Genomic DNA, 12,526 nt, shown 5'->3' with positions numbered 1-12,526 from the left:
TATTTAGAATTACGAGTTAATGCAATATCCTAAGCGTATGGAAAGAAATCCCAATGAGCAATTACTACAAAAATGCATTATATTAGCAAAGAGAAGACTGAAGTATTGAATTAAGAGTACTAAACTGGCATGGCTGATTCCTGAGATATGGTCTCTGAAGCATGATGATGATGGGATTAATTTGCCAAAAGAATATTCCAAAAATAGAATCAAGTACAAAGGTGATCAAGCTGTTTCAATTCTCATGAGTTAGTCAAACTTCCATATATATATGGGGATCAATAAAACCCTAAAGGAAACTTATAAGGTTGTGTACATGGAAATATAGAGAGGAAACCACACGGTATTTGCCTCTTCAAGTACTCCAAAATTAAATTATTGAAGCACAACGATATTTAGACCCACCATTGGAAATATTTTTAAATTTATTCATTTTAATTAATTAATTGGCATTCATTTTAAAATAAAATTTTGGGATTTATTCTGGTCCCATGAAATTAATGTATGCATGTATTTTTTTTTCTGGGCTAATATTATTCTAATATTAATATTCCAATATTTAAATTAATAGCTTTTCTGCTTAATTTTCACATGACCTAAGGCGTGAAATAATATGAAATGCTTTTTAATTAAAATATATTGGTCAGTTATGACCATTTATTTCCTGTAAAAATGATTTTTTTTTTGTCAAAATGAGTTTGTTTTGATCACAAATAGTCTTTATCATCACATATAATTCATCACAAATGATTATTTTTTTTGTAGTGCGCACGACAAATATATATATATATTAAATTAATAGCCAATTGGTTTTGGAAATTTATAATTAATTAATCCGCAGATTGGATGTGTGAATATTTTATCAACAAAAATTAAAGAAGAAATCTGACCATGATTTCCTCTGGAAATATATATATATATAGGCTTTATTTACTTATTTTTTTTCTTTTTCTTTTTATGTTGAAATTAACATATCATGTGTTAGTAAATTTAATTCAAGGCTATATATTGTATATATTAGAAATTAATTAGATTCAATATATATATATATATATATGTGGAACAGCTTGCAAATTAATTAATATAGAAGCTTCTTTAAATTTAATTTCCAGTACCTGTACATGAATCCTCGGATCCAGTTGCGCATACTATATATATTTAAAAAAGATTCAATAAAAGTATTATAATTAGAGAGTAAAATCATGATTTAGATTAAAACATATTCATGAAAATCTCCGTTTGAAAATAATTAGAGCTGTACATTCAATGTCCAGATCATATACAGTATGCTGCATGCATTCATTATTAATTTTAGTACGGTATCGTGCATTTAGGATGCACAGATTGAAACAGTTCTGTCCAAGTCATAATGCTTTTATTATATAAAAGCATGTTTTCGATAGTAAGTAAGTAGTGATTAATTATTTAGCAATGATCATGAATATAAGCATTTAGGCTACCAAAATATTTTATAGAAAGGTAATTTATAAATTAATTAATATAGTTTTATAAGTTACATTAGATATATTTTATAATAAAAATAATATTATGTACAACTTAATAACGTAACACATCAAATTATATATAATATGACGAATCACACCAAGTCAGATCAGTTTGTGAGATTATTTTTATATAATTATTTATGTTTTCAGTATTTTCCTTCTTATGAAAGTATAAATTTTAGAATATGCGAGTTTTGGACAATAAGACACCGTTTGGTTACACAATTCAGATGAGATGAGATGTTTTAAATAATAATGAATAAAATATTATTATAATATAATTTTTTAATATTAATTTTGTATTGAAGTTTGAAAAAATTAAATTATTTATTATATTTTGTATAAAAATTTAAAAAAATTATAATAATTAGATAAAATTAGGTGCATGTTTTGAATTTTGATAACCAATCGAGTTTTCAAACTCATGATATGTGATTTATAGGGGTCACTTTAGAGGATTACACCACCCCCAAGTTTATCTATATAAAGTTTACTTTGTGGATTATGTTTCAAACCAAGTACTTCTCAAGCATGATTGGTAACGCTTCTCCATGCAAAAGATGAAGGGTCCACTCCTTGCCTCGCAACTCTAAAGTCATGTTTGAGGGGGTGAACTCAACTAATTTTGAAACATATAATAATTTTTTTCTTAAATATTATTTAAATATAAAATATTTTTTATTTTTTATTTAATCGCTATCTAATTATTATAATTTTTCAAAACTTTATAACAAAATATAAAAAATAATACATTTTTTTAAATTTTAAAATAAAGATAATATTAAAAAATTATATTCAAACAAAAATTTAATTTTATAATAATTTTATTTAACCTTTTTACTTAATTATTTAAAAATTTAAATAAAATTTATTAATACAAACTATTTTGTTATTATTTATAAATTATTTTATTATTATTCATAAAATTCTTGTAGTATATCGTTGTCAAACAGATCGTAAACCTTCATTTAAAGTGTGATTGCATAAGCAATTAGATTTTTGCTATACATCCACAACTGTTAACTGTTCACCACCCCGCACCTCGCACTTGATGTGAATTTTGTTCTATTTTTTAGATGAGATTTGAGAAGAAGAAAATAGGAATTTCAAATTTTTCTAGTACTCGCGTCTCTTCTCAACCAAAATTTAAATAAAATATATTAGTCTAAATTATTTTACTATTATTTATAAATAATTTATTATTATTCATAAATTATCGTATCATATTATTTTCAAACATTTTGTAAACCCCCCTCAAGTGTGATTGCATAGGCTAGTAGAGTTTTGCTATACATCCACAACTGTTCACCACTCTACACTTGACACCTAATGTTGATTTTGTCTCCTTTTTTTAAGTGCTGAAACATCGCTTTGATGAGAAGTAAAGGGGATTTCAATTTTTTCTACTGCCTGCATCTCTTCTCAACCTCCTTTGCCCAGCACCCACATTGCTCCTCCCTTTGCCAAGTGCCACCCCGTGATGCTCCTCTCTTTGTCTAGCGCTGTCCCTCGTTCGCTCCTTGGTCTGCGCGTCGCCACCCCTTCCTCCTCTGCCCAGCCCCACGTGATCTACTCAATGGCATGACAAGGTGATCCGGAAGCAAACCTTGAAATGAACAGCCTGTCAGAAGAGCAAAACCTGACTAAGAGGGGAACAAAAATGGCTTTGCTACATACAGTCAGATAAATGCAGTCGGCATGCAGTCGGCTGTATGGAATAAATAAAAAAAAATTATAAATTTTTTTTATATTCAGGGAGACCTACATGAATAAAAAAAGTTATAAAAATAATTTTTTTTTCATATAAATCCTGTATTAATTCAATTTTTTATAACCGACTGCACGTTGACTGCATCTGTCGACTGTAAAAAGTATTTCTCAAAAAATATTGGGTGCTAAAAAGTGGATGTCAAAATAAAGGAGAGACTGTCCAAAAACAAAAGAACAAAAGTAATTATATCTTAGAAAATGATAAACACACGTCATATTTTATAATAATTTACACAACAATATTTTAAAATAGGAATATTTTAGCCAACTACCTTATAAAATTGACATTATTTTACAAAAATATTCTTATTTTATAATATATATTATGTAAATTATTATAAAATTTATTGTATTGATAACATTTCCACTATATCTTTCATAAGAAGGAAAATGATAGAGTCACCACTAGTGATTCTCGTTGGGGGCTACCGCTGGTTTTTTTTTTTAAAATTTTTTTTTAATGATTAAGAAATTTTTTTTAATATTATTATAATTTTTTTTATATTTTTTTAAAATATTTAAAAATATTAAAAAAATTTTAAAAAAATTAAAAAAATAAAAAATTATTTTTACTTAACGGTGGCTCCCGCAGACTGTAGCACCGTCCTTCACAAGAAATCTTTTTAATAAATGACAAAACAAAAAAGGTGCTGAGAAAAAGAACGGTCTACCATGAACGCGCATTCATAATTAGACACGTAAGCAGCTGAAGACTTCTGACAGTCTTAAACCTATCCTGACCGCGCTGTTACTCTTTTGTCCATTTATTTTTTTAATTTTAATTTTAATTTTATTTTATTCGTCAAAGTCGTACGGACGGAGATTTCGTTAGGACAAAAACTCCCTATTTTTTCGGGGCAAAATCTGAAAACTTTCGGATCTGAGACGGGTTTTCATGGATTTCATCTGACAAGATGATTGTCGTGATGATGATGTCAATGATTTTGTGTTAAAAATTCGATTCGCTCTTTAGTTTTTGTTTTTGGATTATTTTGATGTCTGAGATCTGACACCATGAGGAAGAAGCTCGATACTCGATTTCCTGCGGTAAGTTTTCTCTCTTCTGAGTTCTCCTTTTCTATCTGCATTTTTTTTGTTTCTGGTTATTCTGTTTGGTTGCTGGGAGACGGAAATGAAAAAAAAAAAAGAGAAAAATTTGAAATCACGGTTTTGTCATTGATTGATTGATGTCTTTCAATCCGACCTCTTTGGTTGGCGGTGCTAAATTTAGTGACTTTCTGTGGAGTTTTGAATTGATAGTTTTCGGCTTAGGATTTGAATCAGCTGGAGGGTGCTCCGTTTTTTAGAGATTTGTGGGCTGTTTTATCAGGGTTTTGTTCCGTTGTAATATGTGTTTTTTTTTCCCCTAATTTCCAAGGTTGTATTTTTTTTTAAGGACCAAAAAGTTTATGGGTAATTATTTTTGGAAGTGGGGTAATATTGTGAATTGGGTCTTTTTTTTCCTTAGGTTTGGTTTCTGTTTGACAATATAATTGAGTGTTGAGATCAGCTTATGGGTGCATCCTTTTTGGCCCTTGTGGAGATATGTGATGTGGGGATTGATTTTCTTCCCCGTCTGTTTATATTTATGTTTAATTCAGTTTAGAAGGTTTATTTTTCTAGGCTAATTCACGATGAAAGTTCTTCTGTTCACTCACTCTCGCCCCCACACACAACAAAAAACAAGAAAAGTATTCGTATTGGCTTGCCCTTCTCAGCTCATGATCAGTATCAACTGTCATAACTCATTAGTATCTTATCTTATCTTTTCCATTTCTTTGTTCTTCTTTTCATTTTTTGGGGTGAGAGATGGGTAGGGTTATTCGCACATCTGGTCGGGTCCTGTTCTGGTTTTGTGTCAGTTTCTTTCTTATGATTAGTATTGAAATTGAGGATAGGGATTGGATGAGGTGGGACTATCGGTTGGGATTGATTCGGGAGGAGGACAGTTGGGGAATGCAGTGAGAAACCATTCTGGATTGCGTTATTACTATTTAGGTGTCTTGTTGTCATAGAAAACAAAAAACTGTCAATCCGCCCATAAAAAAAAAGACTGTTCAACCAACCCATGGCGGGAGTGATGGCCTCAGAAATGCTCTCTAGTTGCTGCTGCTCTCTTTCCTAACAATCATGTTTTCAAACATTCTTGTAATATTGGTTTTGGCGAGGCAATGTTTAAAAAAAACATAAATGACGAAGTTACAGTGGCTCTATAAAAATGAAGAGCCAATGGTATCATTATGTTGGTTTAAAGATTATGAAAAGAATCTATAGGAGTGGGGCTATGGGGTCTTGAACTCTTGATAGCTAAACTTTACAAAATGGCCTTTTAAAGAATCTGCTGGAGATTCTCCTAGGAAAGAGGAAAAAGAAATGCCCTTTGTTTCCATGCTTCCTTAGTTACAAAACTATAATCTGTGAGATTGTTTATACATCTTCTATGGATGTCTAGCTTGACCATTGTCTTAAAATGCTTAAAGAGAAGTGACAAATTATGATTCTAGTTGGTGTTTCACATTTTTATGTATTGGTTATGTATTTTATTCATTGGTATTTTATAGTCTGATTTCATCATCTGATTGAAAGTATTAACGTGACAGGCTCGGATTAAAAAGATAATGCAAGCTGATGAGGATGTTGGGAAGATAGCATTGGCAGTGCCGGTTTTAGTTTGTTAGTGACAGTGACTTTTTTTTGTTAAGATTATCCTTCCTGCAGAGTTCTCTGATCTTGAACTCCCTTACTTATCATATTCTTCGATAATGCAGCTAAAGCATTGGAATTATTTTTACAAGACCTTTGTGACCATACATATGAGATAACTCTTCAGAGAGGAGCAAAGACCATGAGTGCATTGCATTTGTAAGTGAAGAATTACGTCCATTTTTATTCACTATTACTTGTCTGGGTATAATACATTGCAATAAACGTGAAATGTCAAAATTACGTATTTGCAAGCTGTACTGATCAATTGTTGTTATTCTTGTAACAATACGTCCTAGTCTCACAATGTTTCTCGGCTATTTCACCTTATTTCTCTTCATATCACTTCTTGAAAAATTTGCCTTATGTGAGGGCTGCAAGGGCATTTTTTCAGCAGTTATGTATGCTCCATCTATCAGTCATCTGTTTGCTGCACTGTTTCTGGATGTAATACTTTGTTACACTCATGTTATGCATATATTGTTTGTATGCTAGTTTTTCTTTCCTTCTCTTTCTCCCACAGCCAAACAAGGAAGAGTGGCATACCTTCAATTCCTCCCTTTCTTCAACCAAAAAACTAAAGTGAGGCTGGCCCGGACACCCATGGATATGAAAAAAATATATATATCTGATTAGGATATCTTATGTCATCTGCTTAGAACTCCTTAGTTTTTAGTATTATGCTGTTCCCTCTTCCACACAACTTTATCTTCTCACGATGTTTTGGAGTATGATCATATAACTAACTCCTGGACTGAAATTGCAGAAAACATTGTGTACAGAGCTATAATGTGTTTGATTTTCTGAGGGAGGTAGTCAGCCGAGTTCCAGACTATGGCCATGGTCATTCTGATGCTGCTGGTGATGATCGTACCATATCAAAGAGAAGGTTAGAACTGCAATTCCCATTCTTCTCTCCTTCACGCTATTCTTGATATTAGCAATTAGATAACTTGTTTACTTTTTCTTCCATCAGAAAAGCTGCAGCTGATGAAAGCAATGAGAGTGATGAGGAGTTGAAGAAGAGCAAGATGGTAATAACTCTCTTCTTTCGTAGCTCACAGACCACATGATAATGAAATCATCCCTTTCCTCTGTTATACTCATATGAGAGCATGTGTAGTTTTCATGTTTTACTTTTTTCAAGACTTTAGTCTCCCAGCACTCAATAATTGAGTTACATCTCTCATCCTTTAATTATTTCCTGCAGCATGAGAGTCATGCTGGCAGCAGTGGCAGAGGAAGAGGTCGGGGTCGAGGAAGAGGCCGTGGACGAGGTCGAACAGCAGAAAGAGAAACTTCTCATCTTGAGACTGGTCCAAATCCCTGCACATCGCTTCAGCACAGCAACAGACAACAGAACCCTGACACACTGATGGATAATGGTTCTGAGGCCAAGGAATTTTCGAAAGAGAATATCACAATTGGAAATGATGCCAACCCAACAGCTAGAAATTTTGATCTGAATGCCCATATTGATGAGAATGAGGACACAAAGGCCACAGCAACAGCGGCAGCAACAGCAGCAGCGGCAGCCCCTGCCTCCTCATCTGGTCCTACAACTACTACTGAGACTAGACTTGAAGAACTTCCTGGTTGGTCTCTATCTGACGTGGACAAGATGGCCATTGACCCTCTTCAGCTCGCACGCCTCAGCTCAAGATTAGATGAGGAGGAGGAGGAGGATTATGATGAAGAGGACTGACTATGCACGAAATGAACCCATATCGTAGTGCTTTGTCATTGGAGGGAAACAGATTGATGTAATACTCAATGGTGACCACAGATGGGTGCAAAAGTTAGAGATGAAAAGCATGGTTTTCGTTAGAAGACCTGGAAGGATTTTATTATATTTTTTCCTTAGTTTTTTATTTTTGTAATTTTTTCTTAGTCTTCTTCTTCTTCTTCTTCTTTTTTTTTTTTAATCTACATTATCACATGTTTCTATGATACTACTAGCTAGCTAACTATAATTACCAAATGTAGCTCCCTGACAATTCCAGAAATATCAGGCTGCACTTTCACTCTTTATTCAATGAAAAACTCTTCGCTTTCTGCAAACGGCACACTGATGTGGCAAAAATATTATACGCACCGTTTTAACTTCAATACACGCACCGTTTCGTTTTTATCTTCGTAGAATCCATTTCCCATTTCTCCCTTGTTCTGTTCCTCTCTGCTCCTCTCTCGAAGACTACCCATTCTCCCCCACCTCCATTTGTTTCAATTTCACCCTCCCTCCTCAAAATCAATTTCCTCCATTTCCCTCCCCATTCTCCCCCACCTCCATCCCTTGAAGATCAGCTCCCTCCCTCAAGGTTGCCTCCCATTTTTCCTCCCTTTGAATTGTTTTCTCCCCGGCCAGCTCCCTTCGAAAACCAGAAAGTGAGAAATGACTCTGCGGCCTTCGTCTTCAAGAAGCAGGACTTGGGCTAGGCAGAGTTCCACGCGAACTCAGCCCAGGTGAAGTCCCAGTAGAGCTTGATCCTCTGGCAATGACTTCGGGTCAAGTAGATAGATTTGTAGCTAGATCGAGTTCTGAAGAAAGAGAAGGTTGAAGGGGAGAGAGATAGTGATGGAGAAATAGTCCGCAACGTAGATGGTGAGGGAGTGAGAGAAGATGGGTTTTGGACGAGGTGAGTGTGAGATAGGAGGGAGAGTTGCAGAGTTGGGTTTAACCTTGCATTTGTTTCTCAAAACATTCACTTTAAGAATTAGAAAGTTTAAAAGCAATAGAGAGAGAGCATAGAGTCTTCAGGCGAACGTGCAGAGGCTGAAGCATACAAGGCGAAGTTGGTTGTCTTCCCAAGGCGTGCTCACAAATTTAAGGCTGGTGATTCTGCTCCCGAGGAACTTGCTACTGCAACCGAGGTCCAAGGCTCATACATGCCCACAGTACGCGAGAAGCCATCTGTTGAACTAGTAAAGATTATTGAAGAGATGAAATCATTCAGGGCATATGACAAACTCCGCATTGAGAGGACAAACACGCGACATCTCGGTGCAAGAATAAAGAGAGCTGCAGAGGTTGAAAAGAAAGAGAAGAAATAGTTGGTTTGATAACATCAAGCAGCCTTTGGAACTACTATTGTTGAGAGGTTTTCTTCATTTTAAGTTTTATACATTTATTTGGACTCGATTAGAACCTTTTATTCTAAATTTTGTATGGTCTATTGAATTCATGAATTTTCATGGTGTGATTATAATTTATGTCGACCTCAATTTGGTAACTGATCTTGCTTCTTCCCTTCAAAAATAAAAAATAAAAATAAAAATATGAGAGAGAGAGAGAGAGAGAGAGAGAGAGAGAGAGAGAGAGAGAGAGATTGATAAGAGGAAATGGGTAAGAATCACGGGGGGTTTTGGTTTGTTTTTCTTTGAGCAACTTGGACTTTTTTTTATTTTCTTCTAAGCAAAATTGGACTTTGAATTTTAGGTAGATGAGCAATCTGAACTTGACGGGGGGAATTTGGAGGTTTTGCTTCAGACCAAAGCATCCACGACGCCACAAAGTTTTTGGGAGATCGAAATGAACTTGCAGACCAGATCACCACGAAGCTTCTGTGAGCATGAAGACGATCTTGCAGACCAAAGCACCAACAAGAAGCGGGAATCCAGTGTTGTTTGTTTTTGCCTCATTTTTTTTTCTTGCCACGTCAGTCGTCGACTCCGCGGTTACTCTGTGAGACGACTGTACGTAGCAACTTTGTTATTCAATGCATGGCATCCTTGGTAGATAGAGGTAAATTGCCCTTTGAGATGCTTTTCCTTGACATATTTTTTCTGAATTTTACCATATACAATCACAGTCACGTACTAATTTATATATCAATACTGATTCATTCATACTTAAAATTTAAATTAACACTATTTTAAATAAAATCTACTTTTTGACTAATCACATCACATTGATACACAAATTAATACACCTACTTTTTGACTAATCACATCACATTAATACACAAATTAGTACACAATTGTGCTTGTAACTATATTTTTCCATTTTCCCCAAGTTTGTCTCCTGTGTTGCTTTTGATTACGGTCAAGGGTTATTCGATCAAGTCATTTCGCTCAAATGGTTTTTCTACTGGAAGATTACATTCTTCTTCGCATTTAAACCTTTCTAAATTGCTTCTAGTATTAATTAAATATTTCAAATTTATAGGATAATTGCATGTAGAAAAACAAAAAAACTCTCTATTTGTTAACAACAAGCTGCTATGCCACCAGATGAAGTATATAAGGCCGTCAGATGAAGTATATAAGGCCGTAACATCACCAACCATATAGATATGTTAAAATTCATACACACTTAGACACTATTCCATTTTTTGTGGGCTGGCAAGCCGTACACTTAAAATAAACACATACGCAGATCAAATATACCAGGCCACACAATATCTGTGAGGCTATAGATGGCAAATGAAGTCAGCCCTCATGTTGCTCCATCTGATTCAAATGGAAGCCACCTGCATTGTTCTTATGTACCTCCACTTTATACTTTTCTTCTTTGCTTCCCCTTTTGAGCTTTAGAAGCAAATCGAACTTTGCAAAATCTTCTATCACCTGTTTTCAAACATTCATCGATAAACATGAAGCCTGTTCAACACAATTCGAAGACATGTAATGATGTAATTTTGCTTCAAACAGCATAAGATGGATATTGTTGCACACCGTGTCATTTTGAACTTCTAACATGTGTTTGATTCCAACCAATTTCAAGTAGTTATAATCATGTACAATCATTTATGAAGCATTAGTATGTATTTACCCTCACATAGAGATGTTAAGAGAGAAGGAAACAAGTGAAAATACAATAGTGAATATAGGATACATGGACTTGTGTCAAGATATAGGTCCTTCAGCATTTTTTACCAAATGAATGAAGTTTAATCACTATTAAAGAATGATGCCTTGAAAACATAGGTAGCTCTTGAACACAAGACTACATTAAATTTTAAAGGGCACTGACCTCTGCCTTCGCATGAATGACATCTTGAAGTTCATAAGGGAACAGGGAGTTAGACCTCTGCTGGATGGTTTTCACAGCATGATTTGCTGCGTCCTGAACTTGGGGATCACTTGGTGGCACTGCTTGCCATCCTGGGCCATGCCCACCTAATCACAATCACAGCCAAGCCAAGTATCACTGACATTGCTTTGCTGGTGAAAATGCTACACGGGAGGATATCGTTTTATCGAGGAACAACACTTGAGCAGATCAGGTCAGATCAAAATAACACAACCTCACGAAGTTATTGACCAGAGTAGTCGAATGGTCTAAATTTTATCTTCTCACCGCAAGTACTTTTAAATTAAATTGCTTAGATCTTACTAGCTCAAAATACAGTAAAAAACACCCCTATAAAGACCATGAATGGAGTTATTAGCCACCTTTCTTAACACCAAGATCTGAAGAGGTAAACCGCGAAGATGACTGGGCAGCATCGGCATGCTTGAATTCCTGCAATTCCTTGAAGTTGATCCACGGCTTCACCCAAACCTTGGCTTCGTATACCTTCTTCTTACCCGCATCGATGGCCTCCAGAGTAAGATGATGCAATGTACCGGCCACCACTTGTTCATGCGCCTTCACAACCCGTGCAAACTCCAGCAGCGCATTCTTCAAAAGCAGAGAGACAAAGACAGACAGAGATCAGAGCAATAATTCAAGAGCAATCCGAAGCCTGACTTTACACAACACCACCCAGTGAAATGAGCTTTAATCGAACCCGAGCGAGGAAGGCTACGGCTGATTAAATTCATCATTTTTATCATGAAAAATGATAAGTTGACAATTTCTTTACAATTTTTATAGAATTAAATAACTGATGATTTAACAATTGCCAATCAATGGAAATTTTTTTAAAACCTAGGAGGAAAATCAAGCACGCCCAGAAAATCCAATTCCATAAATAAAAATAGTAAAACAAAATAAACCTCTTTCTTGTTGTGTTCTTCGACGGCGAAACGAGCGAGGCCTTCGATATCGGCGCTGTTCTGAACTGCTGCAATTTGTCCTTCTACTTCTCCTTGTGATTCGTGAACACCTCCTAGGGTTGCCATTTTCACAAAGTCCGTTCCGTATGATTCCGGTAGAGGAGAGAGTGAGCAAGACAAAAATCACCACTTCTAACACCAACCGAAAGGGCCGAGATTGCAACTCAAACTCCCAACTTCGACGCATTTAATATAAAAACTCAAAATAAAAGGAAGGAAGGGGGCTCTCTCCTAACGCCTCGTGTGCTGACGTTCTGACACGTGTCCTAAACGTGTCAATCTGCGCCATCACGCTTCATATTCTTCCTTCCTTCCTTCCTTTAATGCATCTTCCTTGCTTAATCTGCAAGGTTTGATGCAAAAGGAGTCAAGGCCGTCTGTCACCTTTGATATATTTTCTTAATCCAAGTTTCTCGACATATAAGTACACTTTTATTTCACAAGTAGAGAGGTAAATGGCTGAAGAAAAAAAAAATAACAAGGTTTCTAACTTCAAATGAGACGTAAAATGCTAAAGAAATTTCATAAAAGTCAACAAAATTAATGTA

General features: G+C 35.0%; 2 protein-coding genes across 2 annotated transcripts; one reads left to right on the top strand and one right to left on the bottom strand.

Annotated features, from left to right (window-relative positions):
- Positions 1–4,055: 4,055 nt before the first annotated feature.
- LOC122294302 (dr1-associated corepressor homolog) lies at positions 4,056–8,039 on the top strand. Its single transcript, XM_043102924.1, has 6 exons — positions 4,056–4,322; positions 5,876–5,948; positions 6,044–6,137; positions 6,745–6,867; positions 6,955–7,012; positions 7,189–8,039. The coding sequence occupies exons 1-6, from the start codon at positions 4,290–4,292 to the stop codon at positions 7,681–7,683; spliced, it is 876 nt and encodes a 291-aa protein (XP_042958858.1). The 5' UTR covers positions 4,056–4,289; the 3' UTR covers positions 7,684–8,039.
- Positions 8,040–10,155: 2,116 nt separating this feature from the next.
- Positions 10,156–12,240, bottom strand: LOC122294303 (cysteine proteinase inhibitor 12-like). The gene is made up of 4 exons (XM_043102925.1): positions 11,919–12,240; positions 11,373–11,601; positions 10,951–11,096; positions 10,156–10,544 (listed from the first exon to the last, which is right to left on the bottom strand). Exons 1-4 carry the CDS (start codon positions 12,042–12,044, stop codon positions 10,407–10,409), a joined length of 639 nt encoding a protein of 212 aa, XP_042958859.1. The 5' UTR covers positions 12,045–12,240; the 3' UTR covers positions 10,156–10,406.
- Between the last annotated feature and the right edge of the window lie 286 nt (positions 12,241–12,526).

This window comes from Carya illinoinensis, chromosome 14, assembly GCF_018687715.1.
Source record: "Carya illinoinensis cultivar Pawnee chromosome 14, C.illinoinensisPawnee_v1, whole genome shotgun sequence".
Taxonomy (NCBI): Eukaryota; Viridiplantae; Streptophyta; class Magnoliopsida; order Fagales; family Juglandaceae; genus Carya; species Carya illinoinensis.
This window is presented reverse-complemented; position numbering and strand designations above follow the sequence as displayed.

Excerpts from the sequence above, each read along its gene's own strand:
- LOC122294302 (XM_043102924.1), top strand. The coding sequence starts at position 4,290 with ATGAGGAAGAAGCTCGATACTCGATTTCCTGCG. Across the intron at positions 4,323-5,875 it reads TCGATACTCGATTTCCTGCG|GCTCGGATTAAAAAGATAAT; the intron begins GTAAGTTTTCTC and ends TTAACGTGACAG. Across the intron at positions 7,013-7,188 it reads AGTTGAAGAAGAGCAAGATG|CATGAGAGTCATGCTGGCAG; the intron begins GTAATAACTCTC and ends TATTTCCTGCAG.
- LOC122294303 (XM_043102925.1), bottom strand. The coding sequence starts at position 12,044 with ATGGCAACCCTAGGAGGTGTTCACGAATCACAAGGAGAAGTAGAAGGA. Across the intron at positions 11,602-11,918 it reads AAGAACACAACAAGAAAGAG|AATGCGCTGCTGGAGTTTGC; the intron begins GTTTATTTTGTT and ends CTGCTTTTGAAG. Across the intron at positions 11,097-11,372 it reads AGATCTTGGTGTTAAGAAAG|GTGGGCATGGCCCAGGATGG; the intron begins GTGGCTAATAAC and ends GATTGTGATTAG.